At 39.5% G+C, this 20333-nt stretch overlaps 1 protein-coding gene across 2 annotated transcripts in view; it reads left to right on the top strand.

Moving 5' to 3' along the window:
* The window catches only part of prickle2b (prickle homolog 2b), a 98395-nt gene extending 91759 nt beyond the window's left edge, over positions 1-6636 (top strand). For both annotated transcript variants that reach the window (XM_036559416.1, XM_036559415.1), the window contains exons 6-8: positions 622-808; positions 4117-4974; positions 5267-6636. In XM_036559416.1, the coding sequence (XP_036415309.1) occupies positions 622-808; positions 4117-4974; positions 5267-6159 (1938 nt within the window). In that variant the 3' untranslated portion in view covers positions 6160-6636. The remainder of the gene's footprint in view (positions 1-621; positions 809-4116; positions 4975-5266) is intronic.
* The last annotated feature ends 13697 nt before the right edge of the window (positions 6637-20333 follow it).

Here is a 20333-nt window from a genome sequence, read left to right as displayed (position 1 = left end):
CTACTGACTTCACATCATGCGCTCTTTCTTTCGTGTCTTTATTTATAGGCTGTAAGGAAGAAATGTTTAGTTTCGTGTTTATACGCTGCCAAAAAATGAGCATTTCCTCCATTTTGGAGCTTCTGTGAAAGGTCGCCGCTTCAAAGGTCAGCGCAGCCAAAGCGCTGTTGGTCGAAATTTTGAGTCAAACTTGAAATCAGTGCAAAATTTTCACATGAAATTTATTCGCCCTAGAAGTTTGGGACGGGAAATCACTCAGCCTGGCAAATTCCATTGAAATAAATATAGTTTTGATGGCAAAATTTCACTGATAAGTGCTAGTTTGACTGGCCTTTTAGGTTTTATAGACTTAGTTCATCTTTTTTCCGCCTGTTTTTATCTTTGCAAAGAACTAAAAATGCCATTTGTGACTAAATTTAAGTATATCTCTATAATAATACCGTAATATCAACATGCTTACCTCCTCTCTCTCGGACAGCGGCATTTGTGTGTATCTTACAGCAAAAGAAGTATAATGTGTCTTCATAGAATTTAACAAAAAGCATTTTTCTTGTGTCTTCGACAGTAAAGGAGATTGTAAAAACACCCCCTTCCTCACCCTCTCGCTCTCTCTCCCCTCAGATCATCTTTGCGGATGAGTGTACCGAAGCAGAAGGCAGGCACTGGCACATGAAACACTTCTGCTGTTTTGAGTGCGAGACGGTTTTGGGCGGTCAGCGCTACATCATGAAGGAGGGCCGGCCGTACTGCTGCAGCTGTTTCGAGTCGCTCTACGCGGAATATTGCGACTCCTGCGGAGAACATATCGGTAAGAGCCCCATACATCACTGCCAGCTGAACATCCTCACAGCTCTGCCTCACTGGCCCACTGGCCCAGGCCAAGCAAGACAAATCTCCCTCATTCAGTCTTCTGTAGAAAGAGGGCTGTGGAGACGGGACACCTGTGAGACAACTGACCTCCTTCTTGCTTTTAAGTAGGCCAGTGAGGGTGAAAAGCTGAAAGAGGGAGGAGAGGCCAGGGATGAGCAGTAGCACAGTTATTATTGTGATAAAGTACTTCTAGAACACTGAACGATCAGAAGTAGCAGTTGTATCATGCAGCATATTCATAACCATTTCATGTAATAACTTTTTGTGAGGGAGCTTTTAGAGGTATTAAACTCTTCAGACGTCTGGTTCCTATCACCAACACTGTTCTTAATTAAAATTTAATTATGCTGAACTTGGGAAAATTGGTGCAATTCCCCCCTTTAAAGTGTACAAACCCATACAAATCTAAAGTATCTGAGTGAAATGAGCCTTAATTGTAATGGTGCCAGTAACAAAATAACAAAAATGCTAAATACATCAAGGAAACCGGTGTTTTTAAGGGGAATTCCACTGATTTTTTGAAATTGTGTCATAATTCAATTGTTGAGATGTAAGTCATTCAGTGGTGGTGATGGGAACCAGGTGTTGCAATACAACACAAATATAGCCATTTTATTTACTATCCAAAACAACCTACATGGGTCTTCTGAGTTTTTTGTATGTAACATTGATAAAGATACGAGTGCTAAATCTGAAAAAATAATTATTGGGTTGAAAATATATGTTTGAGGCCAAATGCTAGTGTAAAAAAATAAAAAGTAAAGCAATGTATTCATAACCTTTTCATCTAATAACTTAATGTGATGTCACTTTCAGAGGCATTAAACTCTTCAGACATCTGGTTCCTATCACCACCACTGTGCGCAATTCTGACTCGATATGTTTCACTCGAACTGAGCATTTCATTTTAAACCACACTGCATGACTTTGTTTACTTTTGTTTAACCATTGAATTTAGCGGAACATATTTGACAAATCGATTGCATCCCCCTTTTAAAACTCCTGATATCATATTCCAAACCAGGAAAAAAAACTAAAATTAAGGCGGGAACACAAATAGCATAAAACTTTTAGGCTAAAATCGAAGACTGAAATGTAGCTCAGGAGAAGCACCACAGGAAAACATGTACTCAGCACAGACTCTCCAGCACCACAGTGGGCTTATTCTTCATAAAGAATGGTCCGTTTTCCTACTAGAAAATGTACAAACTGTGTCTAGGGGCATTCCAAGAGCGGCTGCAGCTTTTCTGAAAACAAAAGCTGTTACAGATATAATTCATAAAACGCCTGGTGTTTCCATTACTCTGTTAGCCCCCAGCGTGTCACAAGGCAGCACTCCATCCCATAATAACTCGCCTTGTTGGCTCATTGGTTTCCACCCCGCCATCAGTTCCAGCTGCGTTTTGGCGTGTCACTCAGGACAAATTCAGGCTGCAATCATTTTCTGTACGGGACGCCGAAACAGCGCGAGGGAAACTGATTAGAAACGGAGAGCGTTTGGAAAACGTTTGGCGAACAGATGTTGCCCATTAGACTGAGGCCGCCTGGCCCATGTAAGTGGAGCTGTAATTAAAATGTAATGTATTTGTGTAGTGCAAGGCGTACAGCATAATCAGTTTACTCCAAACACTTCTACACCTCAAGGGAGTTTGACTGTATTTCTTTACCCTAATATTTAGGCCTTGTTTTCTACACTTATGTTACTCAAGAGTTATAATAGCTCATTAAAAATCACAGCTGAGGGATTTGCATTTGAGTTGAATCCATTTGCGTGGATCGGGAACTTATGTAAGTATACCTGCAATTAATCGCACTTAGTTGGATTTGCACTTTATTGTATTTCCATATCAATGATTTAAGTGCTTTCCCTCGTTTTACTTCTGTTTTACTACTTGATGTAATGGATCTTGATTTGTATAGAGTTAGTTAACTTTTAGAAGTGTAGAAGAATTACTGTCACTTTACTGTATTATGCCCTGTTTGAGCTGGATTAGTTTTATATGAGGAGGTGCTGTAATTTGAGGGATGACCGAAGAGATCCGTGATTTTCATCTGCAGTGTTCATAGTTTTACAAGCCTGTTAAGCAATAATTCTGGAGAGAATTATCTTCTATAATTTGCCGAAATCTGAGCTCCCTCTGGAAAAGTAGTCTTGTTTGAATCAGCATCACAGTAATAACAAAACCAGGTGATGGAAAAAGGCCCTTGGTGTATATTCCCTCCCGTACACTATGATTATGCAGTCATTTGGAATTGCCAGTGATAACGTGTCCTCACAACAAGATGTAAAATCCTCTCCCTCGTCCAGTATCGCATTTTTTTTTTCTTTTTGGTGCCCAAGGTTGGGCACAAGGTTGTTGTTGGTTGTTTGGAAGTGTGGCATCTGTCGTATAATGCTGACGTGAATATCCACACGAACGTCCATGGAGTTATTTGAGGAAATTACACAGATCCTTTATCCCGTTTGAATCAACAAGTCAAATCATGCACAGATTACATTACTGGACCTCCTCTGGAAACTAACCCAGCTCAAATAGGGCTTTATTTGACTGCAATTACAGCCAAAGCTGGTTACACAGTGACTTTTTACATTTGTTTTGTTTAACAAAGAAAAAAAAAACATGTAAAGAATGCAATGTCTTTATGCAAAACAAGGCTGTACGCATATAGTAACTTTTCACCAAATTCAAATCTGCTGTTCTACTTAGTAACACAAATGTCATATTGAATGAAAGGAGCCATACAACAGAAAATGTTCTATCTGTAGTCCTATCTAACAATTTCAAGGTCAAATTTTACATAAATTTGTATTACTGAAGCAAATCTTACCTAAACCATAATTTAGGAATTATATCTTACAGCATCTTATTTCCAGTTACAGGCTACTAAACTTGGCAGTTGACATCGATAATCAGTTGTTATGCCAGTTACGAAGCAATCGCTGATACATACGCAGCTGAAACATAAAGACATAATCAGAAATAAGGTTTAAACAGTATTAGTTGGCTAGACAGCTATTGATGTAAAAACAAAACTAAAGTGTGATCAACCTTATGTTTGTTTGCTTCCAGCTGGTGTTTACTAGGGCAGATTCCATCTCCCAAGGATTTACTTAGGAACTCTTATTCTGTAATAGTTATTCTAACTGAAGTTGTCATGGTGACCGAACAGATTAGAGTTTGGACATTTCTATAGTAAGGCTTGTCCACTGTTGACTTTCATGTTGGTTTGTTTTTCATGCTGCAGGTATTGACCAAGGCCAGATGACATATGATGGTCAGCACTGGCATGCTACTGAGACCTGCTTCTGCTGTGCCCGCTGCAAGAAGTCCCTCCTTGGACGGCCGTTCTTGCCCAAACAGGGTCAGATCTTCTGCTCGCGGGCATGCAGCGTGGGCGAGGACGCCAATGGCTCGGACTCCTCAGACTCGGCCTTCCAAAACGCCAGAACCCGTGAGGCTCGCCGAAGCTCCAAATCCAGCAAGACTAGCAGTGGTGGTGGTGGAGGTGGTGGGAAGGGTTCTAGTGGCCGCTATTCTGCTGATGTGGACCCTCTGTCCCTGCAGATGGACCTCCTTAGCCTGTCCAGTCAAACCCCCAGCCTGTCCAGAGAGCCCCCATCCTGGAAGAACCAGAATGAAATGTATGACTATGAAAGCCGTAATGAATCCTCCCCCACCCCGCTCCAGCTGCTGAGTCAGTGCAACATCCGGGCGTCCTATTCCCCCAACCCTGCCCCTGGTCACCCTCAGGACAACCGGCTCAAAGAGCCGGCACCATCTAAAAGACCTCCCATATCTGCCCTGAAGGGACATTCCTTTAACGAGAACTGGTTCCAGACAGAGCCAGAAGACTATTACCCGCAAAAGCTGAAACCGCAGGCTAGCTTTAACGAGTTGCCACCCAACGGCTTTATGGACAAGCGCTCAGTCAGCCTGCATGTGTTCCAGAGAGAAAGGGACAGGGAGCGGGACAGGGAGGTTGGGCCACAGGTGGGCCGCAGCCGGAACCCCATCAGCGCACTTAGCTTTAGCGAACAGCTGACTCCACTGGAGCAAACGCCTCGCGGGTCCATGGAGTCATTGGCACTGTCCAACGCTACAGGTATCTACACTAATGGAATGCTACAGACTTTTTATATCCACTATATCATGATAGGTCATGTTAGCGTGATATTGTTTGTAAACGGTAAAGTATTTATAGTGTCATGAACACAAAACAGAATTATTGAAATATTTCCATAAATAGCTCCACATTTATGTAGCTATTTCACTTATGAGATGCAGTATCACCTTCTAGTGTTATTTTTTTTTTAATACAGTTTTTTTAAATACATTTTTTTTTACGTTTCCTAGTAATTAACATTGAACATTACATCTCCTTTTCTTGCACGTAGGTACGTCTGCAGATGGTGGTGGTAAGAGACAGGAGCACCTATCTCGTTTCTCCATGCCCGACCTGAGCAAAGACTCGGGCATGAACGTCTCTGAGAAAAGCAACATGGGCACACTCAACTCTTCAGTCCAGTTCCACAGTTCAGAGTCTCTCCGCAGCCTCACCACTGGTCAGCCTTACCTGGAGATGGAACCACCCGTGCAGGTGAATTATCCACTAACATACACACAGGAATCGCCCGGAATCCCCGGAATCACTGCCCTGCCACCCGGCTTTACCTACCAGGAAGAGGACAGAGCAAGTTTGGTTAGCAACGCTAACAATGCCCGTTTGGCACCCATGAGCGAACGGACTCACCGTCGCACTGTTGAATTGGAGGAGCCACGACGAAGGCACCATCATCGCTCACGCCGTTCAAGACGTTCCCGCTCTGAAAATGCACTCAACCTGGCAGCCGAGAGGCGTCCACCTGTTCCAGAACGGTCGCAGCCGCGAGTCCGTGAGGATTACGATAGGTTCCCTTCTCCACGTGGGCCAAGGGACCCTTTGAGTGGCAGGTCAAGACAGCAGGCCTTCAGGCCGTGCCCTCGAACGACTTCTGACCTCACGCTCCAAAATCCCACTCCAAACCGTCATCTGGGCCGCTATGCCTGGGATCAATACGATTACGATGACGACTGGTGCTCCACCTGCTCTTCGTCATCCGAGTCTGAGGATGAAGGCTATTTCTTGGGCGAGCCCATTCCCAAGCCAGTCCACTTGAGGTATATGACCAGTGAGGACTTAATGCACAAATACAACACTTCAGGACTAACAGGATCTGGTCATTTGGGCGGCCGTGGACAGTTACATACTCGCAAGCGCAGGAAAAGCAAGAACTGTATTATATCCTAACATTAATCCCTGAGGCACTCCTTTGCACAATAAGAATTCACTTCAAGTCCTAGTCCAACGCTTTTCAGTATCGTGAGGTCGTTAGAGTGATATGCAGTAATTTCAGTGTCGCACATGCTTTTGCATGGTTTTTCCCTTTGATATTCATAGATAACCCTGGCTATTGCATCTCATACAAAGCTTACCCCCACCAATGGGGCCAATGTGCAGTTGAGCTTAGTTTAACCCGTTGATAGCCAGCACGGTTTTTAGTGTGGTACCGCTTTTTCATTGCAGTGTGTCTCTATTATGGGAAAATTCACAGTTTATTCAGTAACAAGGTGTATATGAATAAATGAAGTAATAAATTCACTAAGTTAAGGATGTAAAGTAAATAATGTGTAAATGATGTATCACATATTTTTATATTTTGTATTAATAGAATCATTTATGTATTAAGTATAATGTAGAGATTGGGTAGAAACGCATGCACATTAATTTGCTGACTTTTGTCCTGTATTGGAAATTAAAAGAGTATTTCGATGAGCAGTTTGATTGACAGTTGTTGGTTCCTCATCACCAAGTGCATGCCATGGTCTTTGACTCAGATTAGACAGAGGTACACTCACCATCTGCTCTATGAATAAATGCATTAGAACAACGAGCGCCGAAGCATCGTCTGCCCGCTGTTGCCAAAACACTTCATTTCCCGAAAGCAATCCTTATGAAAATTTAGTGATTATTTAGTCTTGTTTTGATTTTTGGAAATTCACAGTAGAGCCTACTAGCTTTTCTTTCATGTAATACTGCTAATACTAATAATAGCGAGTGTTCAAGACGTTCACCTTTACACAAGCTGGAATGAAGCTCGCTAACCTAAACTTAATGATGTCATAGCACTTTCAAAACCACAAAGGTGCAACTAAATACTCGAGTATGTCTGTTGTTAACCATCAGGCCCATATACCATTTTAAATAGCCAGCTAAAGTACTTGCGGTGTTTAGAACCTAATCAATACGCCGTGTCATAGCTCTGAAAAATGAGGCTTTTTAACTGTTTACCTACACTGCCGACTTGATTAAAGGTGGTGAAGCACTAATGCCTTTGACAGGCCTGAAGCATTAGCGGCTTTGCGCTGGCCTCCGCGGAATGCATGTCCTTCGAGTCCTCAGATGTACTTTGCGGTGGTCGAAAAAAGCCTTGAAAAAGAGCTTCATCGAGTTGGCAGTGTTATTGTAGAAACAGCTGCACAAACATGTGAGCTACATTAGGGCCTTCTGGAAATGACTGTGTGGATCTACCTCTCTCTCTCTCTCTCTCTCTCACTCACTCTCTTGCTCTCTTTTCCTCATTCAGTTCAAAAGAGCTTTGTTGGCTTGCATGACCACTTTCACTTACGACATCAGAATATTTCTTCAGTGGCTGCGTATTGAAAATATGATTGCAAATGCTATAAAATTGATTCTAAATGTAATAAAACATCCCAAATAGCAAAAATTCCAAAGTTAAGCAAAAAATTCCCAAGAAAATGATCACAAATCCCAAGAAAATGATACTACTTTTAGCTTTTTTGCATTATTTAATTTCAGAATTGCAACCTTTAAATAAGAGCATTAGCTTACAGCTTATCGGTGCCTGCATATGAGATTCCAAAAATATAATTGTAAATTCCAAATTTGGAAAAAATCCCAAATTCCAAGAAAATGATCCCATTCAGTGAGAAACACCACAAATTCCAAGGAAATTCTTCTTCTTCTTGGCATTCCTTTTGGCATTTGAAGTGACATTTTTTGGAATCTCATATGGCTCTACTCCGTCTTTGTTTTAGGATCATAACCTTCAAAGCGGTGTGTCAGAATGTCTCTCACTTATTCAGAGCCTGCAAAGATTCCAGAGAGACATTAACAAATTCCAAGAAAATGATCCTTTTTATTCCTTCATTTGGGAATTGGCATTTGACATTTCTGAACTTTTATATAGAATTGTCAGATCCTCCCTTTTAATTTTCAAAATGAAGACTAGTATAAGGGGATGAGCTCTAGAAGCCGCCTGTGTCCATCATTCACAGATCAGCCATGTGGTCTCTTGTTTAACGACAGCGTTTATATGAAGCTGATCTGAAATCAGTAAAATGGAACAGATTTCCATCCTGAGTTTGAACTAAATGAACAGACGCCTGATTGTTTTGAGTAGTGATGAGAGTGGAGATGGAGCTCTCCGTCATCGCTCCGCTCTGCTGCTGCTGTATTGATCCGTGCGCTCAGGCCTGGCCCGGCGAGGCTAATTCAGCACATGAAGCTCATCAGAACTGCACAGCTCACTGCTTTCTTATTTTCTCATTCACCCAGGGAATGTTTAGCCGGCTAGCGGCTGATTGCGTGTGAAGCATTTCGATTAAATGAAAGGAAACATGCTCTGGGTGTGATGGGCTTCTTCTTTGACTACATCTAGACAGGTGGTCAGATATATTTCTTTTATTCCTCCATGCTTTGAATTACTGGGGGGTCCACTCTTTTTAGGAAATCATTTTCCAGGACACTTTCCATGGCTTCAATACATACCATTCGTTTATCATGGAAGGTCATATTAGAATGACTAGCATCTGCCAACATCCTTAGCTTTTAAGTCAACAGTGGAGCCCTTAATGACCCCTTAGTGATAATAAAATACAAACAAAACTAATATCTAATAAAATTAATATCCAGAATTCATGATCAGATCTCAAAGCAATTTTAAATCATTTAAATATACATTTACAGGATATCAGTGACCATTTTATTCGGTTCTCGTGCACTTTAAATATTGAATAACACATCTAAAAATGCCTTTTGGTAAATACTTTGTAAGATTTGCGTTGTATTAGAGTTTGAAATATTTGTTTGGACCTGATGGGGCCTAAATTCTCATGTCAATTCAAGTCCCAGGTTCAAGGTTTTCCAGGATGTGTGATCTTGCTATGAATACCATCATAGAGGAATCCCATTATGGTAATATAGACATAATTAGTGTAACAACATTGGGCCTCATTCACCAATATCGTTCTGCGTTTTTTTCTTATTTGTTCTTAAGAAAGGTCCTAAGAAAAAGTCTACGTCAGATTCATGACGTGTTCTTAAACCGCAGAGCTGTTCGCACCTTTGTGCTCTGAAGTGTGTAGATTCTGCTCTTACCTAAGAATAAATCCCAAATAAGAAAACACTGGCGAATGTCAGAATCTTCATGGAAACTATGTAAGTGGGTTTTAAGAAGTCATTTCTTCTTAAGAACGGTTGATGAAGGAGAATGTTTTGATGCATAAACAGAAAAAAACAATACTTGGGATCTGAGATTTTCTTCATTTAGGTGAAATACAGCCATTTCAGCAAATGATCCTGTTGATCCTGCTGGAAAACTTTACTCTGATAAACAAGGGAAGCTTAATATTAACATGCAACATTATAGGCTCAATCTAATCATAGCTTATATGAGAACCAAGCAAATGGTTTCAATGCAAGCCTCCCTCCAAACGATGAAAAATTCACTAATGAAAAACATCGGCTTTGCACTGAGTTCATCTCAGATCTGAAGTGAAGAAATATTGTTGAAAAACAGACACTAAATGTTAAAAACATGCAAACTGAGGCCACGAGCTAACCACGTTCCTGCATTCCAATGAGCAAAGATGTGTTCAGTATCATGTGACAGTCGTACTAAAAAAGAATATGCACTCCAGAATACATACACACTGAGCAGCTCAGCAACTCAGATTCAATAAATAGAAATCAATAGACATACACTTAGTAGCTTTGGTAGAGATGACTCAAAAGGTGAAATGTAAATGGGGGTGTGTTCGGTTACATGTGCCAAAAATTGGGACACAAACTTTTTTGTTTTTTAGACCACATTTAGCTCAGTAAAACCTTGGATTTCTCATTTATTTATCATTTATATTTTGAGTCTGATATTGAGCTAATTAACCACAGACATTTTTTTCATGACCTTTTTTTTACCCATCTTTATTAAGAGTGCCAATAATACGGAGCTGACTGTAGATATTTTAACTACAAGTCAAAGGTTTGGACATGTCTACCCATAGAACATAGGGTTTCCCTTATTTTTAGTATTTTTCTCATTTTAGAATCATTGTGGACACCAAAACTATAAATAAGTAATGGCTTGCTTTATGCCGCAGCCAACTGTTATCAAGTTTCTGCTTTAACACACACAAAAACAGGAAAATGAATACAGTAAATAACTCTTATAAGATGATATTTAACCTGCAGCCAGTTCGGCTAGATTCTGCAGAAGAGTGACAGCAGGCCTGCATCATTCTGAACCTGTCGCTGCCCCAGGCAAGCTTTTCAGTCAGAAAACAAACTAGAATAGGCCAGAAATGAACAAAAACGCAATTCGGCAGACAAAATGGGCTGTGAAATGCTTTACAGACTGACTTGAAATAAATAAACATTTAGGTTAATCTGCAAATATTGAAAGGGCTTTTTTATTTTTCTAGCAGTAGTCAGACTTTAAATCGGCATAACACTGCATTGGTCATTCGTTCAATCAGGAGTGACTGTGGTACCCGAGGTGGTAAGAGTTTTTTGACTAACACAAGCAAAAATTTGTCAATCATCCAAACACTGTTAGCATTTTCCAAAGTACAGCATTGTGGCTTGGTGGTTATGACAACTAGCCTTGTTTTTCTCCTTTCTTGGTGTTCTTTGAAACATGTAAGTAGGACAACGACATACTTCAATGGTCAACCTGCAAGCCAGCAACCAGCAAGCTTTGGTCAAAATCATGTATAATACTAAATTATAATGCCATGAAGCTTCATTTAACATAGACTGGAAGTGGCAGGTAAAAAAGGGTGATCAGGCTGGTGTTTTTCCCCTTAAAATCCCAGGATTATTACATACTGAGACTTATTATGTAGTAACTACAGGGACTTCAATGCAAACTAGTTGAGCTATTCTTAGGTTATAGAAGTGTGTAATACAACTTAGGCCATGTAAGGGGTTAAAGCCCTCTAATAAATCTACAGACACAACCAAACTATGCCTGTCCTGTCCTTAAATGCATTTAAGGTGCTTTTCCACTGCATGGTACCGGCTCAACTCGACTCGACTCGCCTTTTTTTTGGTTTTCCATTTGGCAAACGTTGGTACCCGGTACTTATTTGGTACCATCTCCTTCGAGGTTCCAAGCGAGCTGAGCCGATACCAAAAGGAGCGTAAAAAAGCTACACACACATATTACTGATTTGTCGGAGAGAATTGCAAAACACATATGCTAATGTTAGCTACCAGGTTAGCGTAGCCTCTTGTGTCTCTTTTTTTGAATGACCAGAATCATCTCATCATCACGAAATAGCTGATACCAAAAGCGAGTCGAGTCGAGCCAGTACTATGCAGTGGAAAAGCAGCTTTAGAGCTCATCCTAAAGGGTGCTACTAATGTTGAGACAAAAGGGGCAGGGGCTCGAGTTATTTTGTCAAATACTAACAAACTCCTTTTTGTACCAGCACTTTACTGACTGATGTGGTAGTCAGTTTTCAGCTCTGAAACATTAGAGAGCATCAGGTATTGTAGGTTTTATCAGTCAAATGATAAATCAGTTGGGCTTCTTTTGGCTTTAGCCCTTGCCAGAACTCTGTTTTAGAAGCAATACCTGATACATCTAGAGAAACATTTGTAAGGTTAAAATGCGTCCACTTGTTCCGCTCTGAAACAGCTCCATGACTGTATTAATGTCTACAGACTGGCCCTTGCTGCGGGCAGTTTACTTAATACCATGAAAATAGCTAATAGGTTATTTGAGCTTAGAGATTATTCCCTCTTTAGGGAACCCCATAATCAGTCCAACAACATTGCTAAGCAGTAATTCAAGCACAATCATAATATTATTACAACTCATTTCTTTTTTATTATATTCTCAGTGCTTTAGGTTGGCCAGTTATCTTCTTCACTGTTACATTCTTGTGCAGAACAATGACCCTCCACAGTTTATCACACTATCTTTGTTTCATCTGACATTTTTTTTTCTGTTTTATTTTAAACAAACACACACATGGTGGTCTTATCAACAATGTCCATCCTCACTGAATGGCTTTGCATAGCAGTGCTTTCTTATTTATGCACAGCGGCCCTTTGCTCCCTGTAGAGCCTCTTTCGTAGGTTGCTGAAATCTGCAATTACTGGCCTTGAGAGCGAAACTGCATTGAATTCCTGTTGAACCCTCTCAGGCCTAAAATAGCCTGATTTAATTATTCACGACTGTAGGATTCAGGAATGTTTCTGGCCCTCGCGATGGTAACTCAGGAATAGGAGTCGTGTGACTGCAGTGGACAAAGCTTCCCCGTTCTGCTCCTCATCATGTGTGTTCAATTAGAATTGGAGGAGACTGACCTCAGATCTGTTCAGGTTAGGGGTTTTGTTCTATGGGTGGTTTGGTTAAAGGTGCCAGTCTTGTTTTAAAGCAGCATTTTCCTAAATTGCTCTTTTCTTTATGCTGTTACCTTTTTTTCCATCTTTTTAAGATTAAAGCTTAACTATGAATGTTTTTGGGATTTGGGGACCTCTCTGGTGGAAATGTGTAATTGCACCGAACGTGCTGAAGGACATTTTGTAACATCACTTGTGCTTCGGACCCCTTCCCCAAGTAGATGAATCCGATGATTACCATCTATGGCAAGTCAAGCTCTATTCCGGAAACAGAGGTACTAATGTCAGGATTTGTTATTACATTACTATGAGGTCCATTCAAACAGGACCACCATTACTGAAGGAGCTCCCAGTTTGACGAATTATAGACAGTAGTTTGCTTCAGAATTATTACTAAACAGGCTTATAAAAACTGTGAACACTGCAGATTTGTACTGGATTAAAATCACAAATCTCGTTAATAATCACTTAAATAACAGCGCTTCTTCATGGTTGGGAAATATGACATTTTAAATACCTTCAAACCATAAATACGTACAATATTTTTGTTGTCTCTTCCTGCATTATTTCCTGCATGGTCAATTTTGGCTAGGAAAGAGGAGTTGGGTACTGTGAAAACAATTCATATCTCTCCACAAAGATAAAACACCCAAAACAACTGAAGCTTTCTTGATATAAAAAAAACTTTCATATTAAAATATTTGCATAAAAACACAATAAGAACACATATAAGAATATTTCTCGCTTGCTCACCTATGAAGATGGTAGATTCTTGTTTTGTAAATTATACATATTAGTATTATACATTCCATCAATGTTGTAGAAGGAAAAATTGCATAGTTAAACTTAGAGGCCTCCAAAATGAGCTGCACTTCCACTTTATGCCTACTGTAAAAAAGGATTAACACAACATCACTGGACAGCTCAACACGCTTGGAGGAGAATATTAACTGCTAAGGGAGCCTGCACATTAGACAACACAAGGACGGAGTGGTAGACATATACGCATGCAGATCTTGTCCGTCTAGAAGGTGTGTACACAGCTGGTGCGGTACAGCAGAGTTAGTACAGTTTGAAATCCAGCAGCGAAACAAAATATTTGGACCCGAAACAATGAAATATGAACGATCGAAAGAAAATTTTGGCGGTGACCATATGCAGAGCCAAGCAGACAACAGCCATGAAGGCAAAGAAGTTATATAGAACAGGAAAAGAGTACACAGTGTTGCTACTCTCCTCCATCTTGGATTTTCATCCATCATCTGCCCTCACGTTTCTATTGGTTGACGTGCCTCACTGGCTGCATCAGCCTCTAGTGTGTGGGCACCCTAATTCTGTACTGTCTTGGCTTACATTGTGCTCAGTCATGGGGGAAAGGGAGGACAATCCTTCCAATCCAGAGGGCATGAGACCAGTTTTGCTTTCTTGAACTGACCACAGATGGCCGTGTATTGCTTTCTATTTTGTTTAATACCATTTTACGTTATGTTATATACTTTACACAGCACAGTGCGAATGAGATATGGTAAAGTAAATTGTATAAAAACAGCCACATCCATCTGTTGTCAGGTCATTTGTCCTATCAGAGAAATTGGCCATTTTGCTGCCCAACTGTGCCCAGTCCAGGAGCAGCTCAGCATTGCCAGTAGAGCATCAAGGATGGAGCAGCCTTAACCAAATCCTGGGATTTGAACCAATGACCTTCTGGGTGTTGGCTCACCTCACCTTCATTTTGTGACATCAGTTGTGCTTTGGATCCCTTCCCCAAGCAGATGAATCTGATGATTACCAACTATGGCAAGTCAAGCTCTATTCCGGAAACAGAAGTGCAAATATCTATTGGCACGGTTTGTTATTACACTTCCATGAGGTTGATTCAAACAGGATCACCACTACCAAAGGAGCTCCCAGTTTGACGAATTAAAGATGGAAATCTGCTTCAAAATTATTACTAAGCAGACTTGTAAAAACTTTGAACATTGCAGAGTTGTACTGGATTAAAATCACCAAAAATCTCATCAATAATCATTCAAATTACAGTGCTTTCCCATGGTTGGGCAATATCCTCTTTTTAAATACCTTCGAACCGACGTTCCAGATACAATATTTTTTGTCGTCTCATCCTGCATCATTTCAAAATCGAAAAAAATCAAAAACAGTATTTCACTAACATGGTAGACAGTGCTGCTAACCAGGAGAGAGAAGCTGGTTAGCATTAGCCTAGCTCCATGATAACAGCTCTGCTTATACAGAACTTGATTCTGGCTAGGAAAGAGAAGTTGGTTAGCAGTAGCTTAGCTAGCATGATAACAGGTCTGCTCATACAGAACATGTTTTGATTCTGGCCTTAATCAACCCCTGGGATTTGAACCAATGACCCTTTGGGTGTTGGCTTGCCTTGCCTACCGCTGGGCTACAAGCCCAGTTGCGTTATTCACACCATTGTGTGACCATCCCATGTTGAATGGACCAATATATTGCAACAAAATTGCATTACAGTTAAACAAAATCCCCTATATAAATTTAGCATTTGATTTGATGAAAACCTTCCTGCTCTAGTTCCAAACAACAACAGCACAGCAGGTTTCCCACATTGCACCGCTGCAGCGTTTTGGTGCTAATCACGGCTGACAGAAATGCCCTTTGAGCTATCACCGTTTGCATCTTTACATCTCCAATTAGTCACTGTATTCCAGTTCTGTCAAAGCGTGTATGTAGCTCCCTTCTCCAGGGCTGTGGCATATGCAGCTATGTGAATATCAACGTGATGAATATTGATCACAAATATAATGCTTAAACCAGTGAAGTCAACGAAAGAAAGTAGATGCAAATGGCCATTCGCTTGGCTTAGCCCATTCTAGTCTATTGTAGTCTGTTCTATTGTTTCACACCCGTCTATTCTCAGTGCTCAGACACCCTGAGGTGCAGAGTATAGTGTGAAATGGTCACGCATTCATTCAGAACCCCCACTGGCACGTGTGTCTGAATTGTAACACATCCACGGTTAAATGGGGGCCATTGGGGGGCTCGTAATCCGCAGGTTCAGAAGGTCTCCGGGCTGTTTTACATTCATGGAGTTTCTATATCACTGCCTTGCAAATCCCGCCAGGCTGGGAGGACTTAGACAGCATCAGCTGCTGTCTCAGTCATACTGAAGAATAGGGCTGCGACAATAGGGCTGAGCGAAATCTAAAAATAGTAAATTATCCTGATGTTTTCAATGTTTTTTATCTATATTTAATCAATATTATTGATTACTTTGCCACAGCATTTGCTTAAAATAGAATAGATTTGCTTTCCCACTATTAACTCTTAGGCATCATAGATATCACCAGCGATAACAAAGAGCATTATAATAATAATATTAATTATTAAATAATCCCACTTGGTCTTTGAAACAAGCTGAGAATTTTTTTGAAGGGCACATTCTGAACACTCAATACATCCCGCATTTGTGTTTGTAGGTAGAGGAGATATTATAAATGTATATGAAGTCGTTGTTGTTTACAAAGCCGAAAGAGAAACAGCCTCTTACGTTTGTCATTTTTGATATTGAAACGAACATGAAAAAGAAGTTCAGACTCGAATCTGTCAATACAGAATATAAATGGAATTATATCTAATTACATAACTCACTGTAATTAGTTGTGCTTTACATTTATTATATAGATTTTTGCATAATTAAGTCGTTAAGATGTAAACAAAGTCATTCGGAGTGGTTTGGTGTGAAAGGTGCCATTGTAGAGAAACCTACTGATTCAGAAATGTTTACAGTGGTGGTGATAGGAACCAGACGTCTGAAGAGTTTAATGCCTCTAAAAGCTCCCTCACAGCAAGTTGTTACATGAAACACACACACACACACACACACACACACACACACACACATATACATATTTATATACATATGTATATATATATATTTATATATATTCCAGCTGCTGTTTCATTTTCATGACCAATAGAAATGGTAGAACGGTAGAAACAGAAATCAGTGTTTTATCATTTTTTATTATTGAAAGAAATTAAATGTAAGTAATGTTTAATGTTAATTGTTTAAAATTGCATTTACTTTTACTACTTTTATTAGTTCACCTTTCCTATATATTGTTATTGTTATTGTTATCACAGTGTTGAGCTTTGCATTACCGACATCTCAGAAGTCTGTAAAAATGCAAATGAATTGTTGTATAAAAACACAAGAAAAAAAAACATAGGCCTGTTAACGACCATGACTAGAGACCCCAAGAACGCTTGTGAGTTGTACTTCATGAAGGACATACATAGTGTATCTTCACCAAAGTGATGAAGAGACAAAGCCCATCTGCTCACATAGTCCAGATCATTCAGATGAGTAATGGCTGCTTTCAATCACGATGGGCCCAACTCCACATTAATAAGCATGCTAATGACAGCAATTATACATTAGCAACCTTGCCTGACCCCCAAGCCTTAACGGATCGCATTGTCATTGTTCTACTCCCATTGACTTTGTCTCGCTGACAGACATTGGCATCAGATAGATGACACAAAAGACTTGGTCTTCAGTGCTGTGTCCGGGTGATTAGGATCCTTAGTACTTATTAGCTGTGCATGTGAACTATCCAAAGCACTTTAAGAGACAAGAGGATCTGAATATGTACACTTCACTCAGCTATAATGGTGGAGCTTTTATTCCAAAAGTGGTTGTCAGTATCATTATATCCTCAGAAGCTCACAGATATACACGGAGTGTCTGATATATATTGAATGCTAAACTGGCATCAACTATTGGGATTTTCTCTGCTGCATTCTGATTGTCCATCAACATGGCCCTGTTTATGCACTTCTGTTAGGAGTTAGTCTGTCAGATGGGAAACAATTTTTCACCATAGCAAAGTTTTTGAAGCAAGATATAGTCACTGGATTAAAAAAGTTAATAAAGTTCACACCCTCATAGCTTTTAAATGTATTTGAGAGTTTTTCTGTGAGGCCTTTAATGGCTAGTAAACAAGATATCATTGTGTGTTTTTCAGTGCATACCACTTTGTGACCATTTAAAAAAATAGCTTAAAACGATATGTCGTACAAATACAACAATCAGTGATTGGTCAGTTTCACTCCTGAAAAGGTGTTAATCCGTTTAGCTGCTCTAAGATTAACCTTCATTCACCTGTGTTCCTGCGGCAAAACGAAATTGCTTTGGTTTGTAGAGGGTGAATTCTGTTTTTTTAAAAAGTTGAATAGCTAATAATCAATACACACAAACCACCGCAAATGCCAAGGAAACATATTTCCATATATTTTTCCAAAATATATATCAAGTGTGTAATATATTTATGCATATTCGACATACATACAAATATTAGAAAATTGACACTGTTATATTCATATATAATCTACATGTGCGCGTATTTCAATTTACACAGTTGTATGCGAAAGTGTGAACATTCCTGGTCAGCATGTTTTGTTAAATTCAGCAAATAAACACTAGTTGTGCATTAAAATGTGGAGAAGTGTATTGTCTGTAGAGGATAAGTTAGCTAATTTTCACCTAGAAAGTCAACAAATACATGTAATCAGGGGTGCCCAAACTTCAACAGCTCTTTTTAATATATTCAGCGCATACATTTTAAGCCATCACATATACTGCACGTGTATATATATATATATATATATATATATATAATTTGAGCAAATATATTTTTTGTTCATTTGGGATAATGTTTACAGTTGTTTTTTACAGTTTACATTTTTAAACAGTTTATATAGTTTAATTTGGTCCAAAATTGCATAGATGTGAAGTTTTTCCACCAAGTCATTAGGAAACATAATCAAATCTAGTTCACACATTTTTAATGAAGGTTCAGCTCTGTGAGTGTTGTTAACCTTATATTGCTAAGATGAAGTACTGGTTACATAATAGCAGGGTCCACCTCACTGGTTAGCATTACTTATATTGTGTACTGAAATCTTTACATACTTGCCTCAAACTGTATAGGGTTGGTAAGTAAGCTCTGAAACTCTGAAAAATGTCAGCTGCAGTAATAAATATAAGTAGTCTGCCTTATCAGATCTACTTGAGGAGGTTACCTACCACATAAAACTAGCTAAAAAGACTGCTAACTATTTAAAAACTCTGCCATGGGAAACACTGAGTAGCAAACAACATTTACAATGATGACAATAAGTAGTTAAAACTCAGGACACAATCAGTCAGGATATATTTGGTGTCTAAAGACTATTTCTTTATATTTGCACTGGAGTGGCTAACAAGCAACAGAAGCTAATACCTCAAAAATTAGCATCATGCTCACTTGACTTAAACCATATCAAGTTGTTAAGTAATCTTGAATAGTCTTCCTTATGTGGTTTCTAACCCTCCATTTTCATAAATAAACTGTATATAATAGTTTCAGAAATACCTCAGGTATTAGCTTTTGGTAGCTACCATCTTCAACAATGGCACATTTATATTGCTAAGGAGAGGTATTGGTCAAATAATAGCAGTGTCCACCTCAGTGGTTAGCATCACCTGTATTGTATTCGGAAAGCTTCACATGCTTGCCTCAAACTATATTGAGTTGGTAAGTAATTTCTGGAAGACGTTCAACCCAAGTAATAGATATAAGTAGTCTATTCTTATCAGATCTACTTGAGGAGGTTACCTACCACATAAAACTAGCTAAAAAGACTGCTAACTATTTAAAAACTCTGCCATGGGAAACACTGAGTAGCAAACAACATTTACAATGATGACAACAAGTAGTTAAAACTCCAGATCAGTCAGGACACGTTTGGTGTCTGAAGACTGCTTCTTTATATTTGCACTGGAGTAGCTAACCAGTAACAGAAGCTAATACCTCACAAATTAGCCTCATGCTAGCTGTATGCTTAAACCACCACACACTTGACTTAAACTACATCAAGCTGTTAAGTAATCTCAAACAATCTTCCTTATGTGGTTAATAACCCTCCATTTTTATAAATAAACTGTATATAATACAGTTTCCGAAATACTTTAGGTATTAGCTTCTGTTCCTGGTTAGCTACATTATCCTCGTAGCTCCAGAGCAAATCTAAAGAACCAAATGACACCAAACATGCCTTGGCTGGAGTTCCTGTGACTAGTCATTGTCATCAATGTCACTCAACTATGCTCAATGTTTCCCATGGCAGAGCTCTTATATAGTTTAAGCTAGTTTTCAATGGTAGATAACCTCTTCTAGCAGATTTTATGAGGGTAACCTTCTTAAAGTCCATTATTTTCGTCTATTACTGCAGGTGAACGCCAGAGTCTTTCACTGTATTCTGTTCTCTGGTGTGGATTGTGAATTCAACTCAACACCTGAGTGAGGTATAGGAAAAAGCATGGCCTACATTTTAACACACATTCTCCAGGGAGGGGCTGAAGGAGAAAGCTGTGTGGTCTAGAATTTCTTCTATTGACCACTCAGTTGGGTTCTGTTTCATATAAATGGGTAAAATTTGTGAAAATCTTAACAAACCAAAAAAAAAAAAAGAATTGTAGTGAAACTTGAAGTACTTTGGCCTACATGAAAAACAAATTCAGCAACTGAATTTAGTTCATCAGCTTGCCTGATCTACGTTGGCTGTACGGGTATTTTTGCTCTTTTATGGATCTAATCAGAAGTCAGTCTTGGCAGATCACAAACAAAATCTGCAGACAGCTAAAGGGGTCTTGATTTCCTGTTGGAATGTTGGAAAACCACAGTTAAAGAATGAAAATCAGGTCAACTAACCATGTGTCTTTTAAGTTGACAAGCTTCTGA

The sequence above is a fragment of the Colossoma macropomum genome, unplaced genomic scaffold (genome assembly GCF_904425465.1).
Source record: "Colossoma macropomum unplaced genomic scaffold, Colossoma_macropomum, whole genome shotgun sequence".
Lineage (NCBI taxonomy): Eukaryota > Metazoa > Chordata > Actinopteri > Characiformes > Serrasalmidae > Colossoma > Colossoma macropomum.
Note: the sequence above shows the minus strand (reverse complement) of the source record. Positions and strands in the feature narration are given on the sequence as shown.